General features: G+C 37.7%; 2 protein-coding genes across 3 annotated transcripts; one reads left to right on the forward strand and one right to left on the reverse strand.

Moving 5' to 3' along the window:
* The first annotated feature begins 19 nt into the window (after positions 1 to 19).
* fancf (FA complementation group F) lies at positions 20 to 1,911 on the forward strand. Its single transcript, XM_027003184.3, has one exon. The coding sequence runs from the start codon at positions 499 to 501 to the stop codon at positions 1,531 to 1,533; it is 1,035 nt and encodes a 344-aa protein (XP_026858985.2). The 5' UTR covers positions 20 to 498; the 3' UTR covers positions 1,534 to 1,911.
* A 5,204-nt stretch (positions 1,912 to 7,115) lies between these two features.
* On the reverse strand, positions 7,116 to 19,837 carry slc17a6a (solute carrier family 17 member 6a). 2 transcript variants are annotated; one of them, XM_035536177.2, is made up of 12 exons: positions 19,185 to 19,837; positions 17,681 to 17,936; positions 17,302 to 17,420; positions 15,763 to 15,877; positions 14,095 to 14,182; positions 13,845 to 13,931; positions 13,206 to 13,348; positions 12,744 to 12,893; positions 11,772 to 11,904; positions 11,560 to 11,670; positions 11,232 to 11,359; positions 7,116 to 10,970 (listed from the first exon to the last, which is right to left on the reverse strand). In XM_035536177.2, the coding sequence occupies exons 1-12, from the start codon at positions 19,268 to 19,270 to the stop codon at positions 10,869 to 10,871; spliced, it is 1,518 nt and encodes a 505-aa protein (XP_035392070.1). In that variant the 5' UTR covers positions 19,271 to 19,837; the 3' UTR covers positions 7,116 to 10,868. The 2 variants fall into 2 exon arrangements, with proteins under 2 accessions (XP_035392070.1, XP_026858986.2); XM_027003185.3 differs by having other exon boundaries at positions 7,116 to 11,055; positions 19,185 to 19,835.
* Positions 19,838 to 20,192: the final 355 nt, after the last annotated feature.

The raw sequence follows: 20,192 nt of genomic DNA on the forward strand, positions 1-20,192 counted from the left end.
TCGCAACAAAAAGAAAATCCGAATCATCCTTGCAGCGAACTACAGTGGAATCCGTTTTGATAACGAGCAAAAGAGGAAGATTTTTCCAAACGAGACATTTTCGAATCCATGTGAAAGTGATTGTCTACTTAAAACTACAATTTGTTGTATTCGTGTAATAATTTAGTGTAATATCATAAGCCAGTAGCTTATGCAAGTTCGGACGTTCACGTCTTTTATTTTGAAAAACAGTTCAGGGCATTCTGAAGTTTTGAAGAGCCCGGCTAACGTCACTTAAAACGTAATCTTTCTTACAACAGCGGGATTATGTTAGTTGTTACTTGTGGCCTTGTTTTTAACTTGCATCTCCTGATATTCTTAAATATCCGATTTTTTTTACGTGCTTTAAGAATGTTTTATCAACTGCAAAGTGACAGATGTGACTACGCCTAGAGGTGTTTTTAAAAGGTAACGGCCTTTAGCGAGCTAGCCAAAATGAGAGTTTAGCCACGGCGCCACATGGAGGCTATTTTGAAGAACTTGGGAAACACAGTGGAAGTACTTGCCGTTTCACAGACTGTCTTCGTGAATGAATGGGATAATCAAACGGTGGTTAGAGCATTTCAATGGGCAAGGTACTGTGAACAAGTCTATACTCGCTTCCACACAACCCCCTCCATCCGAGCGGCTTTAGAGACCCGTCTTAATCAAACAAATGAGCGGCTTGCGGAGACCTTCTCGGGCTATCGTTTCCTGACGCTGTCTGATCTGGCGCAGTGTCAGCACAGGTTGTTCGCCGGTCTGTTAAGAAACCCAGTAGTTCCGTTGTCCGTAATCAAATCACTTTTTGACAAGTTTCCTTCGTTTGAAGATGGTGGAAGTCCAGACGAGCAGAGCAATGAAACAGATTCGGATCTCATCGGTTTCATTAGGCGCCGCTCAGCGTGTGACATATTGTGCTCCCTTGCGGTGGAGCGAAAGGAATCTTGTGGCTTGTCCCGGGCCTCGCAAGTTCAAGGCAAGTTGCTCTTGCAGCGCATTGAGGCAGTACAGTGCCGCCCGGACAATGATTCTTATGCGAGGACATTGTTGGATAGTTTCCTTCAGGACAGTGGAGGTTTGGGCAACTTTTCTGAGGTAATTGCTGCTGCGCTCCTGTCGGGATACCGTGAGGACGCTACAGCTCAAGATTTTCTCTTGAACTGGCTGCAAGGGCATCGTGACGTTCTCCACAGCATGTGTCAATCGTTACAACCTGCACTGTGTACCAAACTTTCCCAACAGTGTCCAACATTTAAACTTATTTACTGGGACAGTTTAAAAAAGTGGGCATCCTCCTTGGAGTACAATGTGAGTGACCAAGTGTGGGTTCAGAAGTGCAGCAATGCTGTGTCATTCAAATCAGTGGCGGACCGTGTGAAGTCCTTATGGAGTTCAGGTTCACCATTGAAAGAGGAGATGGAGAAAGATCTGGAAGTACTTAAACAGACAGATGGGGACTTTGAGGTCCATGGGCTGAGTGTCTGGACAGATCTGCTCAATTATCTTAAATGACTGCAGTTTTCTCAACTTTGGGATTGCTACGGAGGAAAAACAAAGTGAACTTGTAAGAACATTATATAACACTGGAAGAATGGCATTCATTTACTTGTGTGACAGAACCTATGTCATCATTAGGTAGTCTGCTGAAAATGTTTCTTTATTGCAGTGATGTCATCCTGTAGATTTTCTCCCTTGTTTGAGGTCAGTCAACTTTACTTTTAGCAGCTGTAAACTTTGTTTTTTATTTGTGTAATGGAATAAATCTGTAGCAAACGGGGAGATCATTTTCTTTAACTGCAGATACAAAGCTTGACCATCCTGTTGTAAAAGCTGTCAAACTCTCCATAATTTAAAACCATTTGTGTAATGAAAATAAATATATTTTTGTTTAATTCAAGCAGTTTACTGAAAGGTATTTAAGAACTAAAATTAAATTTTTTTAGGATTAAACTTGACAACTGGTATAATATCCGGAATGTATCAAATGGTATTTAAAGCATTTTATTTTTTAAACCTGGGTATATCTGGCACTTGTCACATTCGTTGATGAAGATGTGCATATCCATCCATTATAAAGGAATTGAGGTGTGGAAAGGAACACTAATTAGGTTAGTTTTGACAGATGGTGGCATCACTCATCACCTTGGCAACGATTGGCATCAATCCACCTTAAATGGGAAGTAAAGGCCGAATAGTGAATGTGCACATCCGTCAAATTAGTCTCCTGAGGATAATCTGTCATGTGCTCTGTGGACTAGATTACATCTGTTTCTCAGATTAGGACAGGAGAGAGTGAGGAGTTGCATTACATATTTAATGATTAATGAGGTCACTAGACCTTGTCCAAACCTTCAGTCAGAGCAGAGCACTAATAACATGAATTACATGAACTGTCAGACTTCAGTATTAACTTCAGTGGGTTGTGAGTTTTTTTAAATTAAATAATTAAAGGTCAAGGTTTTCTACACTATTGTTAGTGATGTACTCCTTGTAAAACCTTGATTTAGCTCTCATAACCTGTTTATACACCAGTAATGAAAGGGAGAGTGATTAAGGTAATTAGATTTTGTTAAGAAGAAAGTCACAAAGATGAGTGGCAATGATGCCCGTATAGCTATTGTCCAATGCTCTGAGACACATGCTAGTTGTTATGTTTGGCAAAGACCAGTTTGTTTTCACTTTTCTGTAATAACAACAAAAAAAATCTTGACAATTTAGATAAATGAATGTAGATGGTTAAGATAATCATGCTGTAGTAGTCTTATAAAAATGTCTGCTCCTAAGTTGATGTTGATGCTGTATCTTTTTTTGTCCCCCCCCCCCCCCCCCCCATTTTCTTGTCCTTGTTTCCTTGGAAACTATGGTGTTTTCTCAGTTCAGATATATAGGAAGACTACAGCGAAAGGCCAATGCAAGCAGTAGTTGTGCATGCATAAACTAGGAAAATACTCATGAGATGCTGTCCTTGAAGGACCTCAACTCTCAGGTCTAGCCATGCAGAATTGTAATGCATATAATATTGTACTGTAGAATCAATAATGACAAACAAAACAATAACAGAATACAAATATTAATGTTGGTCAGGGAATGCAGCAAGAATATATGAGGCCTTCTTGCACATCATTATTCAGTTCACGTCATCATTCATTCAGGTCTCTGTTTTGAAGCTTCCACAGGCACAACATTTTTGATTCTTCCTCTTTTTTGCAAGTTTCCCCCTGGGATGGGTCTCAGGACCCAGACATCTGCTTGGTTAGCCTGAGCTTTGGCTTTTGCTCAGCTTGTCTTCATCAGTAAATGATGAGGACCAATCTCTAGATATTCTCCTTACCTTGTTAGTTCATGGTCAGCTTTTCCAAATCCTTATTAATACTTTTGAAGAGTGCTCTATAGGATCATTATAACTCCCAACAAATCCTCCTCTACCTTCTCATATATAAACCTAGGTCCACATAATTAAATTAGTATAATTCTATGAACCCTGCACTGTATGGTAAGCTACAATGTGGTAATAATGTTGTGGGGGTTGTTTTGTTGTTGTTGTTTTTTTCAACGTCATGCACCTGAGAGAAGTTCGTTAAGATTACAGTTATTTACCAAACACTTTACTATTAGCCAATTTATTAGAAATGCCTACCTTTTACCTACACTCACTGCTCACTTTATTAGGTACACCTGTCTAATAGGTCTATTTTATAAGTGTACAGTGTCAGCCTGTATGCTGTTGGCATGAAATATAGAACTACAGTTGTTTGGGTTTAAGTTGTGGACCATTTTCAGCATTTACACTGATATGGTAGTAACATGGTTGTGGGTGTTCAGCCTGAGCTTGTTTATCAAGCACAGGCATTTTTACACATCAGTGTGACTGCCAGGTTGATTAGTCTGTCAACCAATAATATCTTACCAACAATGGTCATGCACTCAGGAACTGACCATTCCTGAAGTGTTTGAGGATGTCTAATACAAATTATGCATGTCGACAGGACTATAGCTGGACTATAGATTATAACTACACATCTTCAAGACATCTTTGTTTGTCACAAAGTGGCTGGTGAATGTAAACAGCTGTGCACATTATCATTAAGTAAATATAGAAATCATTTCAAATTATTAGTTGAATATAGAAATCTCTTTGTTATACTGACACCAAGTGAATTGCTAAAAACATTTAAGTAATGAAATCCTCCACCACTACATTACAAATCATTTGTAGTATATTTCAGGGCTGAATCACACTGCTCAACAGCATCTCACTATATTAGAGGCAGGGAAATAGCAACAAAGACATGCCTCGTTAAGACAGTGATGAAAAGACTACCCACACAGTCAATCTCTAGCTGAGGGTCAGCAGTTTCACTGCTGAGGGAGACTGGGGATCTATCAGTCCGCCTACAGGAGAATAACCCTGCTGAACCACAGACAAACACAGACTGGAGCATGCAGCTGTCATCTGCTACTCATTTAACAATGACACGGTTTTTCATCTGGAAACCTAAAGCATAAAATGTATCCAGAGTGTAGTCTGTATATTCAGTTGCAAAATGACAACTTCAGGAAATAAGTGACTGGCTCCCCTGTCTGTTTGTCATACAGCTAAATCGCATGGGCTGGGGGGAAGGTACATGTACAAAGTTAGTCTCTTAAAATTGACATGCAAATTGTGGTAAGTTATAGAACACACAGTAGAAGTATGGCTGTGACTCACCATGTCTGGTACTGATTCTTCTCTCTGTCACTGGCTAATCTACTGGAGAGTGCAGTCAGGCAGAAGCCAGAATACAAAACTTGGGGAAAATGGGTGGAAAGAGAACGGTTGATGCACATCATACTGAGAGACCTGTCTGAGATAATGTTGACAAAAAAATGAGCTAAGACTATGGGTCTCAGAAGTACGAAAAAGGTGGGAACATGAAGAGTGCTGTGGCATGTCTGGTGAGAACAGGACTGGGACACATGCTTGCTTTCTCACCTGAGCCTCTGCAGTGTTCTGCAAGGTGAATATCAGGTACTGTATCCTCACTTTTCTTAGCTGGCTTTTGTAGTTACAGTTTTGTCCCCCAGCTCATATCTCAAGGCCAGCTAGGAGAGGTGAAAGCACACTAGATTGCTCTACTGATGAATCCCTGTACTTTATAAATAGATGTCATTTCAGAGTCAGCCAATTTCTTTGACACAGCAGTAGTGAATGAGAATGGCCTGAGGTAGTGTTCAGCTAAAAGGAGGTGATGTATTTCCACTGCACTTTGACACCGTGAACCGAGAGCAATCCAATCGAGAAAACCTCTTACAGAGGGAAAATATCTTTTTAGATTTCCACAAATACTCCTGTACTGTGTGTGAGGTGTGTGAGAGATTAAATTAATTTTGAAATAGGAAATGTTGGACAGTGCTGTGCCGGCTTTTCTATCATGGCTCTCAATGGAATAATTTAATGAAGGAAGTTGTAATTTTAAGAAATTTGGAGGGGGGGGGTACTTGTGTCCTGGAACAGAAACAAAAAGTACTTGTATTTCACAAGCTAAAGGTCATTCATAACAACAGTCTTATCAGATTGCCTCTCCTGCACTCAAATGTGCTTCATTCTCTCTCCAGCTTTCTCATGTTTCCCATCCCCTACTCACTGGATTCATTAGCACTCCTCCTTCTTTGTCTCTGGCCATGTTCCACTCATGCACACACGCACACACATGCATGAAATGCCTGCATACAGGTGTATGTTTGTGAATGTGTTTCTCAATAGAGCACTGCACTGTTTATTTCTTTCAGCGTAGTGAACATTATACAGACCATGAATAGGGAGTCTGTACATGCAAATGTACATTTTCTCTTCTCTATGTAGAAATAATATTACCTTATTCGTATAACCATGTCAAATTATTTTTCTGACTACTGATGTACCACATATGTCATGCCATGCATTTATTAAGAACTCTTGACTGATATTCCTTATCATATTTAATTTGGACTTACTTCCATTTACTCATATTTTCTCCAAGCCACCTCATTCATATTGCATTTTTAAACAAAGGGAGGTGTAGCATTCATTAAATGTAAGCCCAACCCAACTCACTCTCTCTCCCTCACTCTCACACACACACACACACACACACACACACACACACACACACACACACACACACACACACACACACACACACACACAAAGTAGAGCCCATCTGCTATGGGACAGAGCTGAATAGGAAAGCCTCTCCCTAAGGATGTGTACCCTCTTCTCAACATGTGGCCAAGCTGATCTCTCTCTCTTCCCCTCTCTCCCTCTCGCTCACTGTGAGACTTAAAGAGGCAGGAGTGATAGGAGTACACCTGAGTCCCTGTAGCAAATGTCTGCAAATGGCTTCCATCAAATCAGGAGGCCATTCTCAAAAATAAGGATCACCTGGAGCACTGGGTTTGTTGTACAAATTTTAACAAGGCTCTAAGATTTACATGCCATCTGAATGTACCTCTAACATTTTAACAGAAAGTGTACTTTGCTCCTGAAGCACGGGCTTGTGACGTTTAGTGCTCTGCCTGGCTACACACAGTAGGCAAGCATAGCCACTCAGTCCTCACAAAGAGCGCAAACACTGTAGTGTTAGAACCCAGCAGGGACAACTATTCTGGGATGGTGAGAATGAGACGAGAAAGGGGCAAGAAGTTCCCACATGCTAGAGAGGTGTTAATAAGTGATGAAATAGTCATTTTACCTTAATTAATTGGTGAGAACAAAGAAGTTTTGCTTGCCAAGTGATGTGGCTATTAAAACACCAGAATGCTGAGCTCTGCCTCTTACTCTTGTTCAATTCCGTTTGAATCATAGAACAGGGGTTTGTTTTGTGTGTTTTCATCCAGTTTGTGGATTTAACTGATGTGAAGATGATTGAAATTCTCTGCAAACCCCTTTATAAACTATAAGATTTTCTTGGTGATAGTTAAAAACCTCACTTAATAACACCATAATAATGAATTGATAATTCACAGTGGCTACGATATTGTTACAAACCTATTGCTAAGTGTAGAAACATACAGTATATGTTGTTACTCATGGAAAATGTAAGTTGAAATTCCTGATAAACAAACCCCTTAAAATTATCCATAAAGTATGTTTCAATGGTCTAAGTCACCACAGCAACGACTCATTTCATACTTGGGCAACCTCAGCTCTGCCTTTAAGGAGGGAGGAAATAAATAAATAAATATATAAATGACCAAACAACCTCAGTAATGCCTTCTCTATGACCAGAAGTAAAAAAAAGTAACTGCACTATAACCCATTACATCATTGTTTCATTAATGCCATAACATAGATTTACTTTTTTAGGTTTTTTTTGAGAACAAGTGGACACATATATTACCTTAATGATAGTTGTATTGGGTTTACAAAATCCTAATTGAGGTTTTAAGAAAATAATCAATCTATGGTGCAAGATTACTGCTCATTTTTCCTCTCTTGCTGTTTCTGGTCTGAGGCCTCTGGCACTGTTAATATTGGTGAGTGCATGACTACGTCAAGACTGGGTGGGTTTATTGAAAGGGGTTGGGTAGAAGGATAATCATGTTCAGGCAACTCTGAGCCCTGCTGAGCTCTCGTCATTAAATAGTCATTTTAGATCTTGATTAGAACACTCAGTCCCAAGGGATCCTTGGATACCCCAAAACACCTGCCCCCAAGGCCAAGCACCAGCTCATCTGTTACACAACATGTACATGCATACTACAAGCTCACCCTCTTTGTTCAGTCATGAAGGCAATGCCAAAAATAAGCAAGGTGTGTGGAATGTGGTGTCATAAACGGACATTTTGAGAGAGATGAGCCAATGGCCTTTTCAGCTGTGTAGACCTGTTAGCAGGGCAATTGGCGTGACTGGTCTGGTTGGTTAACTGTGGAAAAACATGTTCAGCTTGACTGGTGACAGGATTGTGTGTGCTGTCACATCAACATGCAAAAGGGGAGGCAGCTTAGGTCATTAGGGTGTGCTAGTTCATCCCCCAGGCTTGAATTGCAGTTGCAAAGTGTATGTCAATTGAATGCAGGTCAAACCAACAGGAAATAGTTTATATGTGAGTAAAACTGAATGGTAACAATCAATAATGTATAACTGACATTTCACAGAATCTCAAAAGATATCAATTTGCTGAAAACCACTCAAACATAGAAACAATCATAATTGCATGCTTTTTTACTCAGCACTTTGGTAAAGCAGTTAAAGATACTAATTGGAAATTTTTTTGTAATCTACATTTAATCTAATTAGTAGTGATTTGTCTTTTTTTTTTTTTTGCTGGAAAACGTTACCTCAGAGGAGGTCAATAACATCGATGTAGTGCAGAATGTTGGAAGGGTGAAGACTATTGACTCTGCCATCTCTATAAGGTGGAAAGGGCATTTAGAAGAGAGGTAGGAAAGTCAACGCTGAACAACAGGAGCCCTGTTGAATGAAAGAACCTAGATAATACCAGTTGTTCACAGTGTGGGCACACTTTGCAAGGTTAAAAGGTTCAGACACTGTGAGTTTCAAATGTAAAGATTTTAAATTTAGATTTTAAGATGGTTATTCAAAAACATGCTATGTGATTACAGTTGGTAAGGAATGTTAAGAAATGTGTTTTGCAGTACAATGTAATCATTTCTTGACATCAATAAATCACTCTTTGACACAACAATAGAAGTTAATGACGTTTATGCTTAATTCTTAAACTATGTTAAGCATCGGTATATATCTGAATATCTCCACAATAAAATGACATTTAATGCTGTTTTTATTTTTATTTTTTGTGAACACTAACACGCATCATATTTGACCCAAATACATATATGTATAAAGGGCTTTGGCTAGTTCATAGTGGCACAAAAATGAAACAGCTAGCCCGACTAGAGAGAATGAAATTATGGCACATTTTCAGAAAACTGCAACAAACTCCCCCAAGCTGTTGCAGACATTGTAAGATCTGTCCCCTGAAAGCGAAATGCTGGATTTACACCTTTCTTTTATAATTCCACATTAGTTTTAACTCTTCACATCACACCATATACAACTAATATAAAATGACTTAGATTCACATTATATTTTATGTGCTATAATGGTTACCACTCCCATTAACTTATTGCAATGTATCGTTTTCCATGTAACAAGATTTTTTTTTTTTTCTCATCAATCAATTCAGCCATTGAAAAGCAGTCTTACACTTGTCCTGGGTAGCATATCAAGCACACATTGGACTTAAAGATGGTATCTGCAAGAAATTCTATCAAACATTAAACCAACTTTCAATGATGATTACAGCAGAAAATGTTAGTCACAAAGCATTTGTATGAAGGTTTCATTGAGTTTTCAGTTGGACAACATATATAGCATGCTTTGTTTGACATCTCAATATACTTTAAAATTGTGAGCCTTCATATGGTTCTGTCTATGAAAAATATAGCCTTTGCACTGCAAGAAGCATACAGATCACCAACACAACTTCCCAGCAGTCTCACAGAAACAGTAGATCTATATAAACACAAGAAATTAAATCGCTTTCTTGAAGAAATACTTGCTAGACTGCCTCAGTGCTAGAGTACAGGATTGTATTGGAAAGGCAATACAGATCTCATACCACACACATCTCCTTGAAGTACATATGTAAAATGAATCAAATTAATGCTGTAAAATTAGATTTGTGCCACAATGGGTATAAGAGGGCACCTCAAACATGTAATCAAAAGAACTGTCAGACATTTGAACGTTAATACATTGTTACACCTCTTAATTTACTGACATATGTAAGTACATCAATATGTTCTTCAAATTTATACCATATATTCTTTCTGAGAAATAAATAAATAAACAATAATTCGCCATTTAAGTATCAATCAATGTACTTTTCATTTTGCTTTAAGGATTAGATCCCAAATAAGTGGACCAGTTTATAGTGTACAGCATTTAAGGTATTTTAGGTAAAACCTACTGTTGCCTATTTTTATAAATCCAAAAGATCAAAATCTACAATGGCAAAAATGCACTTGCTCATCATCATGTCAACCAACAACACTCTGGAATATTCTGTTTTACTAGTGATGTGTCAACTGATAAAAACTACACATCCCCTCTTTTATGGAGAACAATTTCAGGATCAAATATACATTAAATATGAAATGTGAATGAGAATATGAATATTCTCTAGAATTGTTAATTTATGAACTATATTGTGTAACCATTTGTATATATATTTATAATTAGTACATATCTGTTTATCATATTATACAATCTTATAATTTATTTAAGGTCAAAATGTTAAACAAAATGTTGAGTAAAATATAATAGGACCCAACCTGTCTTTATTTGAACACTTCCTGAACTCTCTCATACCATTCTATGAAAGACCTTTTTAAATACGGTAACTGATTTCCAAACTATTTTACATTCTTTGATTAATAAAGACTTTGTTACATTTATAATAAATTATCTATAAGTCCCTTTTCTATGTATACAATAGCTGTTTAAGTAATTATCTTTCTTGCTTCCTGCTTCATAATTTCAGAATTTGTCTCACCCATTCCCCCTTTATTAACTTTGCAGTTTGCATCACTGCAAACTATATGCAGATAGTTTCAGATCAGTCACCACAACCATTTAATTCTTTTCAGGTTTTTAAAACTTCTGTAGTGACCCACGTAATCCATCCCTAAATATTCTATGAATATCCATCTCTACCATGAGGATAGGTTGGCTCTGCTCCCTCCTGAATGTATTCCCCCTTTTTATACTATCCCTCTGCCCATCCCCCATTCAGCTGAGTTGTGGCTCCATATGATTTCGGGGGGGGCCCGAAGGCTCCCTGGGCTCCCAGTGGAGCATGGCTTAGTGTGATGTCACCGGTTTCCTCAGCCAGCTCATCTTCATCAATGAAGCCGCACTTCTCCTCACTGGTCTCCTCTGGATCGGCCCATGGCTGCTTCTCACCTGAGGCAAAGATCCCGTAGAACACCACGCCGCCGTAATGCACCAGCGAGGCAATCAAGAACACATTTTGCCACTCCTCACGGGTCTACCAAGTATATGAAAAGAAACGCATTCACAGCTTTGAGGGACATTTTCTTTGATTAATGTTAATTCTTATGTTAAGTGCGCCATACGTTAACACAACTTTCTGTATATCAGTTAAAAATACACTTAATTTAAATATATTATTATAAATTGTGGAAATTGTGACAGTCTCATTACCTTGTTTTTGGTCATGGCACCCACTATGAGGGGGCAAACCATACCAGACAGTGTACCAACTCCATTGGATATACCCATCAGTATGCTGGCATACCTGGGTGCTATGTCTAGGTGATTCACATTGAAGCCTTAATGAGAAAAATAGATAAAAACAGAAAAATTGATGGAGTAAAAAGAACCCTGAAAGAAAACCAATTTTCTAATAGATTCTTGAAAGTGCTGTAATTCTATGGTGAAGACATAATCTGTGTATGCTATAGATTGTGAAGCTATAGACTGGTAATCACTGGAACTCAATTTCTCCCAACAATTTTGAACAGTCTCTTACCTGATATGGCAAAGCCACTAAAACCCACTGCTAGCACCAGAAATGAGATGGCTACGCCTTTACTGTGGGAGAAGCCAACTACCAGTAGCAGAGTAGCCTCCATCCCAAATCCTATAGTAATACAAGCATAAGAGTCAAAAGTCAACCTGAGAGCTGTCACAGGGTCCCTCTCCCAATATAACTGGCTGTGCACTAATGACTGTCTCTGTAACCTCCACAGTTCATGATCTTCCTGACAGTGGTGGTGGACAGGATATTCTTGCTGCGCAGAAAGTCAGCGAGTTGGCCACCTATGGGCACTATGATAGTCATGACCAGGTGGGGTAGCGCAGAGAGCATGCCAACCTGAGAACACACCAATCATCTCATCTAATAGGCAGGCACACAGTGAACAGTTTTACAAGACAAATTCATCATATGTTAAATCTGGAAGAAAAAAAAAACACTTTGTAATAATAAAAATTAAACAAAATGAAACACAAGTAATACATTTTAATAATTAAATTGAGAAATTAATCTATCAGGACTTATTAAGATATAATTTAGCATTAATAAGCATTACTATTTTAAAAATACATTTCAGATTTCAGATGCCACCTTTGATACAATAATTCTCAAAGAAAAGTCACCATAACTCCATGTGCCTTTGATTCAAATAATCAAGCTACTCAATACCATGACCAGCTAAATCAATTCTGTGGCTGAATGAATACTCTCAGCCAAGTCAGTTTTATATCACTCTCTGTCTGGGTGCCAGAAATCAATAGTTATGTCATATTTTATTTATTTTAACACTTTCAGATCATATTTCTAAATATCCAACACAGAAAATGCAATCAGATAATGGAAGCTAGCTGTTAGTAAAAACAGTGCCAATTATGCAAGCACTAGCATGTTGTGTTGTGTAATGATACAGAAGCTGAGAAGTAACAGTTTGTCCTCCATGAACAAATACCATATGACTATATCAATCCAGCAATACTGTTAGCAGAATAATATTTGCCACCAGCATAAACCTTAGGGCAGGTTATGCCGTAGTTTCATCCATGCTAATTATTGTATTTTTTAAACCCAACATTGATAATTCAAAGCTAGACATTCAGTTTAGCAGGTACATCCTGGTCACATTACTGATCTCAAAGCCAAACACTTCAAGATCCAATGATCCTGGTCCTATAACTCACCTTACTGATCTCAAAGCCAAACACCTCCTCAAAATACGCTGGCTGGCTGATGAGCAGGAGATAGAAGGTCCAGCTCCTGCAGAAGTTGGCCACGATGATTGCATAGACGGGCATGGAGGTAAAAAATTTCCTCCAGGGTGTCTTAAATTTCTGAAAAGACACAGAGGATATTCTAAACTAAACATTGCATCATTTATTTTATTTATTTATTTCTTTATTCAAAATGTTTTCTTTATTAGAAAATGAGTTCTGACCTAGGAACTATTAAGCTTACATATCTTCAAAAATAAAGTTTCTGAACATTAAAATAATTAAACATTAAAATAATTACTTTACAAAACGTTTTTTGTTTCATAGGAAATTAGCTACGCTGCCCAGTAACCCTAGCGCTTATGTTCATGATTCAAGTTCTGTAAATTTCATGAGAAGAGACAATAGTTTTTTAAGAAACAACAGACCCACCTCTGTTGCCGCAAGCAATTTGGCTCCTTCTCCAATGCTTTCCTCTATGTAGCGTCGCTCTTCATCTGTAATAGTGGGGTGCTCTGCTGGGCTCTCATAAGACACAAGAATCCAAAACATGTACCAAAGAATACCAAAACTCCCTAAACAAGCAAAATACAATAAAGGTCAGGTGTAATACTGTATGTTTTTGCTACATGTCTTATATTAGTTCTCTAAGTGTGCATTCAGTCTGTCCTCCTAAACTTGTATGTTTCCTCTAGTAAACTGAATTCCAGCTAATTGTGTTGAAATCAGCTAAATGTGTTGCACTCAGGTCTGATGTTACAGATGGTGCAAAATTTCCTTTCATTACACTTCCACAGGGCATTACTGTAAAGTTTCAAAAAAACTCTTAATAATGTACCTTGAATACAGGGATGCTATGCTTACAACCAGTTGGGGTATTATTTCTGTTTCATTTTGATAAAGACTGGATAATTTAATACTAGAGTATTCCTACATTGTTCACATGCTACTTTTACCAATGACTTGGTTTATGATGAATGTTACTTTACAAGTTGCTGAGGACAGTATAAAAGCAGTACGTACCCATCTTGCATATAGCCCAAATCACAGGTAAATTGTTAATTAACTCACCATAAATGTAGAATACAGAGGACCAGCCTGAATACTGCACAAGGATTCCAGCCAGAGGCATGGCTACTACAGCCCCAGCATAGGAACCTGAGGGGTAGATTTTGGTTTTAGTCCCTTCATGCAATATGATGCTGATTAACATTTTTAAATTGTTGACATACACTATAAAGGACTTTGAGCTGCATTATAAATGTGTGAAATGTGTTATATACATAGTTATTATTACTGTAAAATAAAAACTCATATTTACCACAAAAAGAAGTGGTAGCCAAGCGACTTCTTTCTAAGGGTGGAGCCCATTTGCTCCAGATACCATGGCATGCTGGATAGGTCACACCCTGAGTTCAAATCAAGATGATAAAATACCTTCATATGTAGTTTTCCTTTATCAATACTCATCAAATAATAAAAAACATATCTTCAGTCTTCTTTAATGGGTACAAACTTATTGTATGTACACCTTTAATTTATACAGTACCATACTGTACCAGTTGTACAGTTACATATTACATATTGTAAGTGTGCACAACCTAAACCAATTAAACCGTAGAACTAAAGTCCATCTGTTGCCATGTACAATTTATTAGATCATCTCCATCCAATTTATCTTCATGTTCTGACTATAGAACAACAGCTGGCTGGATTATTTTTTTTAAAATATCCAGCCAGCTTTTGTTCTATAGTCAGAACATGAAGAGTTTAGATGGTCTAGAGTTTGGATAGTTTAGATGGAATTTAGATGGTCTAATGAATTGCTCTTTTTTTGGGTAAAAGAGCATTCTCAACACAGCAGTAACACTGACATGTTAGTGACATTGTTGTGGGAGTTAGGCTGGTATAAGTTTATCAGACACAGCAATGTTGCTGTGAGTTTTACACGTGTCATTGTCACTGATGCACTGAGAATGGTTTGTCACCTAAAACTATCCAGCCAACAATAAGCCTGTGGTCAGAAATTGACTAGTGATGAAGTGGTAGAGAATGGATAATGAAAAGCACATATGGAAATAGACAGACTATATATATATATATATATATATATATATATATATATATATATATATATATATATATATATATATATATATATATATATATGTACACAAGTATAATAATGTGGCAATAAGTGTACATTGGTACATTTTGAGTTTACAAACCTTCGTCATTAAGCAGCCAAATACAGTGACCGAATATTAATTTAAATCCCCTGAGTAGACAACATTGTTAAAAAAAGAAAGCACAAAAGCAAACAAATAAAACTCAGTCACCTTCTTAATAAGGATTAATAAACCATGGTGGCCAGTACAAAGCCAAGCAACCTGCCTGCTTTAACACAAAAACAGTAATGGTCCCATTTAATCTTCATTAGCTACTAATTTACACACAATCATTCACTGGTGAACAGAAATTGCTTGCTCCAGCAAGGGAAGCAGAAAGGTAGACTAATGTTTAATTTGCTGGAATTAGTCAATACACACAGAACATGAGCTGCTGTGGTTACACTGCTTTCATTCACTTGCTTTGACTACTGGTGTCATTCACTTTGCACACAACAAAGAATGTAATGGTAGATCATCTTATGGTTGGTAAGCTTCTCTCTCTCTCTCTCTCTCTCTCTCTCTCTCTCTCTCTCTCTCTCTCTCTCTCTCTGTCAGTCCTTTGTTTGGTTTCAAATATCCATTTCATATGATCTGCTCCAACTACTGTAATGTCTGTTTGTACTGATTTTAGGGGTATGGTTTGAGACAGTAGATTGAAAATCATACAATAAAACAATGAGGCAAAAGAGGTTTTTAACAAACTCCATTCATATCCATAATAATAGTTTACGATGTGTATCACATGGTATAAAAGAAGACTCAGGAAAATGTTCATTTGAATGTGATTAATAAGCTGAATAGTTGCATACACTTCCTACCTCAACAAGGCCTTGTAATATCCTCACGAATATGACACAACCATAGTGCACACGTGCAGCAGAAGGAATAAACATGTTGAGTGTTGATGTCAACAGGATAGCAGCACCAAACACCCTGGAAATCGAAGCCAAAGAGAAACATTAGCAGTGCTCATGTGTCTGATGCATTTGGACTTCCCAGGAAGTAGGTTACAGGTTACAGCAACTACAGAACTTTAATGTCAAACAAATGCATCAAAATTTTCATTTCTTGTAGTCTAATCACCATGATGAAATTATAATTTATTTGAATGGGAAAAGAATATACAGCTATGGATTGTTCACCTCAGAAGATTCAGCTCTGAATTGCTTACATTTCTTATGATTTCAGACCCACGATTAGGATATATCTATTGTGTATTCGAATTTATATTTATACCTGAATTTTAATAGTAGCTAGACTTTGAAGGATGCAGGTGAATGTATGCCTAGAGGTAGGATAGGCCTACACTCTTGTCATTCTTATGTAATGAAGTCATATTTTGTGAATCATTACCAAAGGGTGACTGTTTCACTATATAACAACTGCAGCAATAAAAGAACATGAGTGTAATGGCTAAATCAGTCTGCTGTAGATTAAACCCACTAACCCAGTATACGACATACGATATACGAATGATTAAATCGACATTTACGGTAAGTGATCCTCCAAATATAAAGTATCTATACAGTCGTTTTGGGGTTTATTTTGACAAAAAAATTATACAACTGCTGAATTTTCTAGGCTACCCCTTCCCCAGTTGGTTGGTTGTTTTTTAAGGTGCTATCCTATTATCAAATTACTTCAACTGGCTACTTTATATCATAAATCAGTGTGTCTGTTTGTATTTGGATTTGTTTCTTTTATTTATTAGATAGAGATTTTCCCTTGTAGGGAATACATTGGCGATAGCTCGTTAGTGTGTATTATCTGGTATATGGACGTGGTTGCCAGCATTTTCCCAGCAATGCCCACACTGCAGCCGCCGGTTGCCATGTGTCTCGAATACAAACGATCAGACACGCGTCTCCCTCGAGACTTCATTAACGAGGAGAGGGTGAACCTCTCGGGCACGTGCCTAGGCGTGTTTCGTGGTCAGCACGCTGATTTCTTTCAGATTTCGTTAGTCATGTGTGAGTATTTTCACATTTACGATAATGATGAGAAGTGCCCAATGTCCCAACTAATAGGTTATTTATAGGATAGGCGTAGTAATGGCTATTTAAACTACAATTTTGTAGTTAAAACATATTACCTAAACTAATAGGCTAATGATTAGAATGTGACCCTAATATATGTAGATTACAACTAAGTTTATGGGGTAGACGCAGTGACGGCTAATAAAACTGCAGTCTTGTAGTTTTAATACATATAGCCTAAACCTAATAGTGGTTAGAATGGGCCCATATGAAGACGTTATAGCCTGCAAACAGCTTTATATTTCCAGTCTGTCGTTCCGTGGGCCACTGCTATAATCTGGCAGATATTGTGAACGTAGTCTGATTAAAACGCGGAGTCACCTGTTCGCTGCCAGCCTAGAGGAGATGTATCCTCCCGGGATCTGTGTCACGATGTATCCCCAGAAAAACGAGCCGTGGATCATCCCGACTGTCTCTGGATCCCAGTTAAATTTTGCTTTCTTAGAAAACAAATTCATAGGAAAATAATCTGTAAGTAGCCTAAATAGGACGCCATAGATCACTTATTTATTCTAATTAGTTTTAATATGCCTGAAATACAAATGTGTTTTATTTATATATTTAAAGGAAACACGTCGCGTTTTCACGTCTGGGGTCTTATTAATCACTGCGCTTCATTACATTGCTTTGAATGAGAACAAATAGAAGAAGAGGAGCAGTCAGTGAGCAGGCTAACTGAGGGGAGGTCCCACACGCACACCTCTTTTACGATAATCTTGCCGCCCCGGTGGACAGTGCTGTTGTTGACCATGTCCACGATGGCGACCCCCAGGTTACAACGGATACCGAATGAAATACAGAAACCAAGACCACTCATGATGGCTATGATATAACGGCGAGGGAGGCCAAAACACGTGCAGTCACACAAGGGGGCTTTTTTCTCAGTTATCTCGGATGGACGGCCATCTTCCGTTAGCTCTATTACTTCACCAGTTTTCTGCTTCTTTTCCACAACCCTACGACAAAGAAACAAGAGAGTCAAATTGTTTCATATAACACAGTGTAGGAAAGACGTCGAAAACGTGTTCTAATTTTATTAGCTTGTATTTAATTTAAGATTTTAATTTAGCAAGGTTTTCCCAGTTTGAATCAGACAATATAGCCGACTGGCATAGATTCATTATTAAAATTCCTGAAATATTTTATTTGAAGGAACAAATGTAAGGGTCGTGTTCTTTCCAGTATTTACCCCGCAATGCAGCAGCTCTAAGGCCAACTCCGAAGTTCTTGGAATTCCTCAATCTTTATTTATTAATAATTTAAGTACAATTTAAATGGATTGCTGGATATTGTATCGGGTAATATTATTGCCTAGCATAAATACAGCATGCGATAAGCTATATATAATTAACTGCAAAAACAGAAACGAAATATAGTCTACCATCTAAATCCTAAACATTTTGATTGAACTTTTTGTGATACACTAAACAGTAGTTTTTATTAAGTATTAAGTAGCGTGAGACTTTCACTACCAGTGTGCAGGAGAAGATACAATTAAAACAAGCAAAACAAAGGTGGTACATAGTTCGCCAGTAGCCACAAAGCAGAAGGGACCGGAGTGTGCGCGCTCTTCTATGAAAGGCAATAATACCTTTAAAGTGAAATGTGGGCGAGAGTTTTTACGAAAGTTGTAAAAACAATTCAGCTATGCTCCGGGATATTTTTATATGTCTTGCCTTATTGCAAATAGAATGAGACATAAATTCATCTTCAGAATAAGGATGAAACGAAAATCTCTTTGCGGTTAATGCAAGTACTCATACACACAAGGCAAACCTTATTTTTACAGTATAAATACTAACCGATCAGCACGTGTTAATTATATTAAAATCTAACATAAAGCACGTGTCACGACTCACTCGATTTCATTAATTATTTAGGAAACCCAACCAGAAGAAAGATCCTCGGGGGAATTATTTTATCTCCAGTAGCATAGCAGCCTGGATAGAAGCATGATTTAACATGCTTCGCATGAAGATTTATATAAGATTTATATTTGAAAATGAAAAAAAAAAAAAAACTGGTCTTGGAAGTACAGAATGGTAAATTCCAAATTTATTTGATTCCAAAATTTCCATGATTGAGTGATAACATGGATGCAAATTATGACGCTTCACGTCTTTTTTAGAAATAGTTACATATTATTTTTATAATTATAATTGTTATTATTATTAAGGTAAAAACAACAACAAAATAAGTAATACCTGTGTATATGTCCTAGCGTCTTCCCCGCGAGATTCTTCAGTCCCGCCTTACTAGGGGCAAAAACTCGCTCTTTCAGGGTATCCATATCCTAATGTGTTGTTTCGCTCGTTATTATCAGATTGCAGTATCGGCTTTCAGTTTGAATGAGTTGTAGGGTGCATATTCCTTTAGTGCATAAAACTCGACGATTTGAGTATTTGGACAAGCAAAAATCGGCATTCGTTTTTTAATCCCCACGTGAGTATGATCTGTTCCAACGCCTACACATGCAAGCGTTCAGATATGGTCTTCTTTTGCAGCAATTAAAATGTCCTTGAAGTTTTCCTTTCCCTCGAGTTCAGTTAATCCTCGTTTGTCCATCGTCACTGGAGAGTAAACCTTGAAATTATTCTTTAAAATGCTAAAATCAGAGACATCACGTATTTAGATATGTACATATATCACACAATGGTTTTATACATCGTGAAAAATGGATGCTAATACTATATTTAAGTTTAAAATTAGGCAGCCTGGGAGCTTTCACAACCGTGGACAGAGAAAGCGCGTGTAAACCCAGCTGTTCCAGGTACCCGCTGACAGGAGTGACGCGCACAAAGCATGCGCGCTATCCCTCCTCTGTCACTCTCATTTACAAATGTATTACACACCACTAAAAAAGGTTCTCGTTAAGACAAACAGATTCCCGTCACAACAATAAGTATCACGATTACGACTTTTTGTCCTGTTTTCTAATATGTAATACATTTGCATTTCACTAGTCCCATTTTACACCTGCAGAGCAGAGACGGTACCATGGAAACCAGATTGCCCTTCGAGTAAGGGTCTCTGGGGCTCTCTAAGAAACGAAAATAGGAAGGCAGTCTTAGTGTGGCTGTTTCTTCCTGTTTGAGGTGAAAAAGCAAAAAGAAAATACAGACAAGTGAATGTAAGCGTGTTTTAAAAGAATAACATGTAAAAAGAAAGAAAGAAGGAAAAGAAAAAAAGTTTAAATTTTAAATAACCACAAG

The sequence above is a fragment of the Electrophorus electricus genome, chromosome 4, assembly GCF_041902795.1.
Source record: "Electrophorus electricus isolate QZ-2024a chromosome 4, ASM4190279v1, whole genome shotgun sequence".
NCBI lineage: Eukaryota > Metazoa > Chordata > Actinopteri > Gymnotiformes > Gymnotidae > Electrophorus > Electrophorus electricus.

Bases quoted from the DNA above. Each gene is read 5' to 3' on its own strand.
- fancf (XM_027003184.3), top strand. From the start codon at position 499: ATGGAGGCTATTTTGAAGAACTTGGGAAACACAGTGGAAGTACTTGCC.
- slc17a6a (XM_027003185.3), bottom strand. From the start codon at position 19,270: ATGGATACCCTGAAAGAGCGAGTTTTTGCCCCTAGTAAGGCGGGACTG. The intron at 17,937-19,184 runs GTATTACTTATT...TCTTTGTCGTAG, and splicing joins ACGCTAGGACATATACACAG to GGTTGTGGAAAAGAAGCAGA. The intron at 12,894-13,205 runs GTGGGTCTGTTG...GTGTCTTTTCAG, and splicing joins AATTGCTTGCGGCAACAGAG to AAATTTAAGACACCCTGGAG.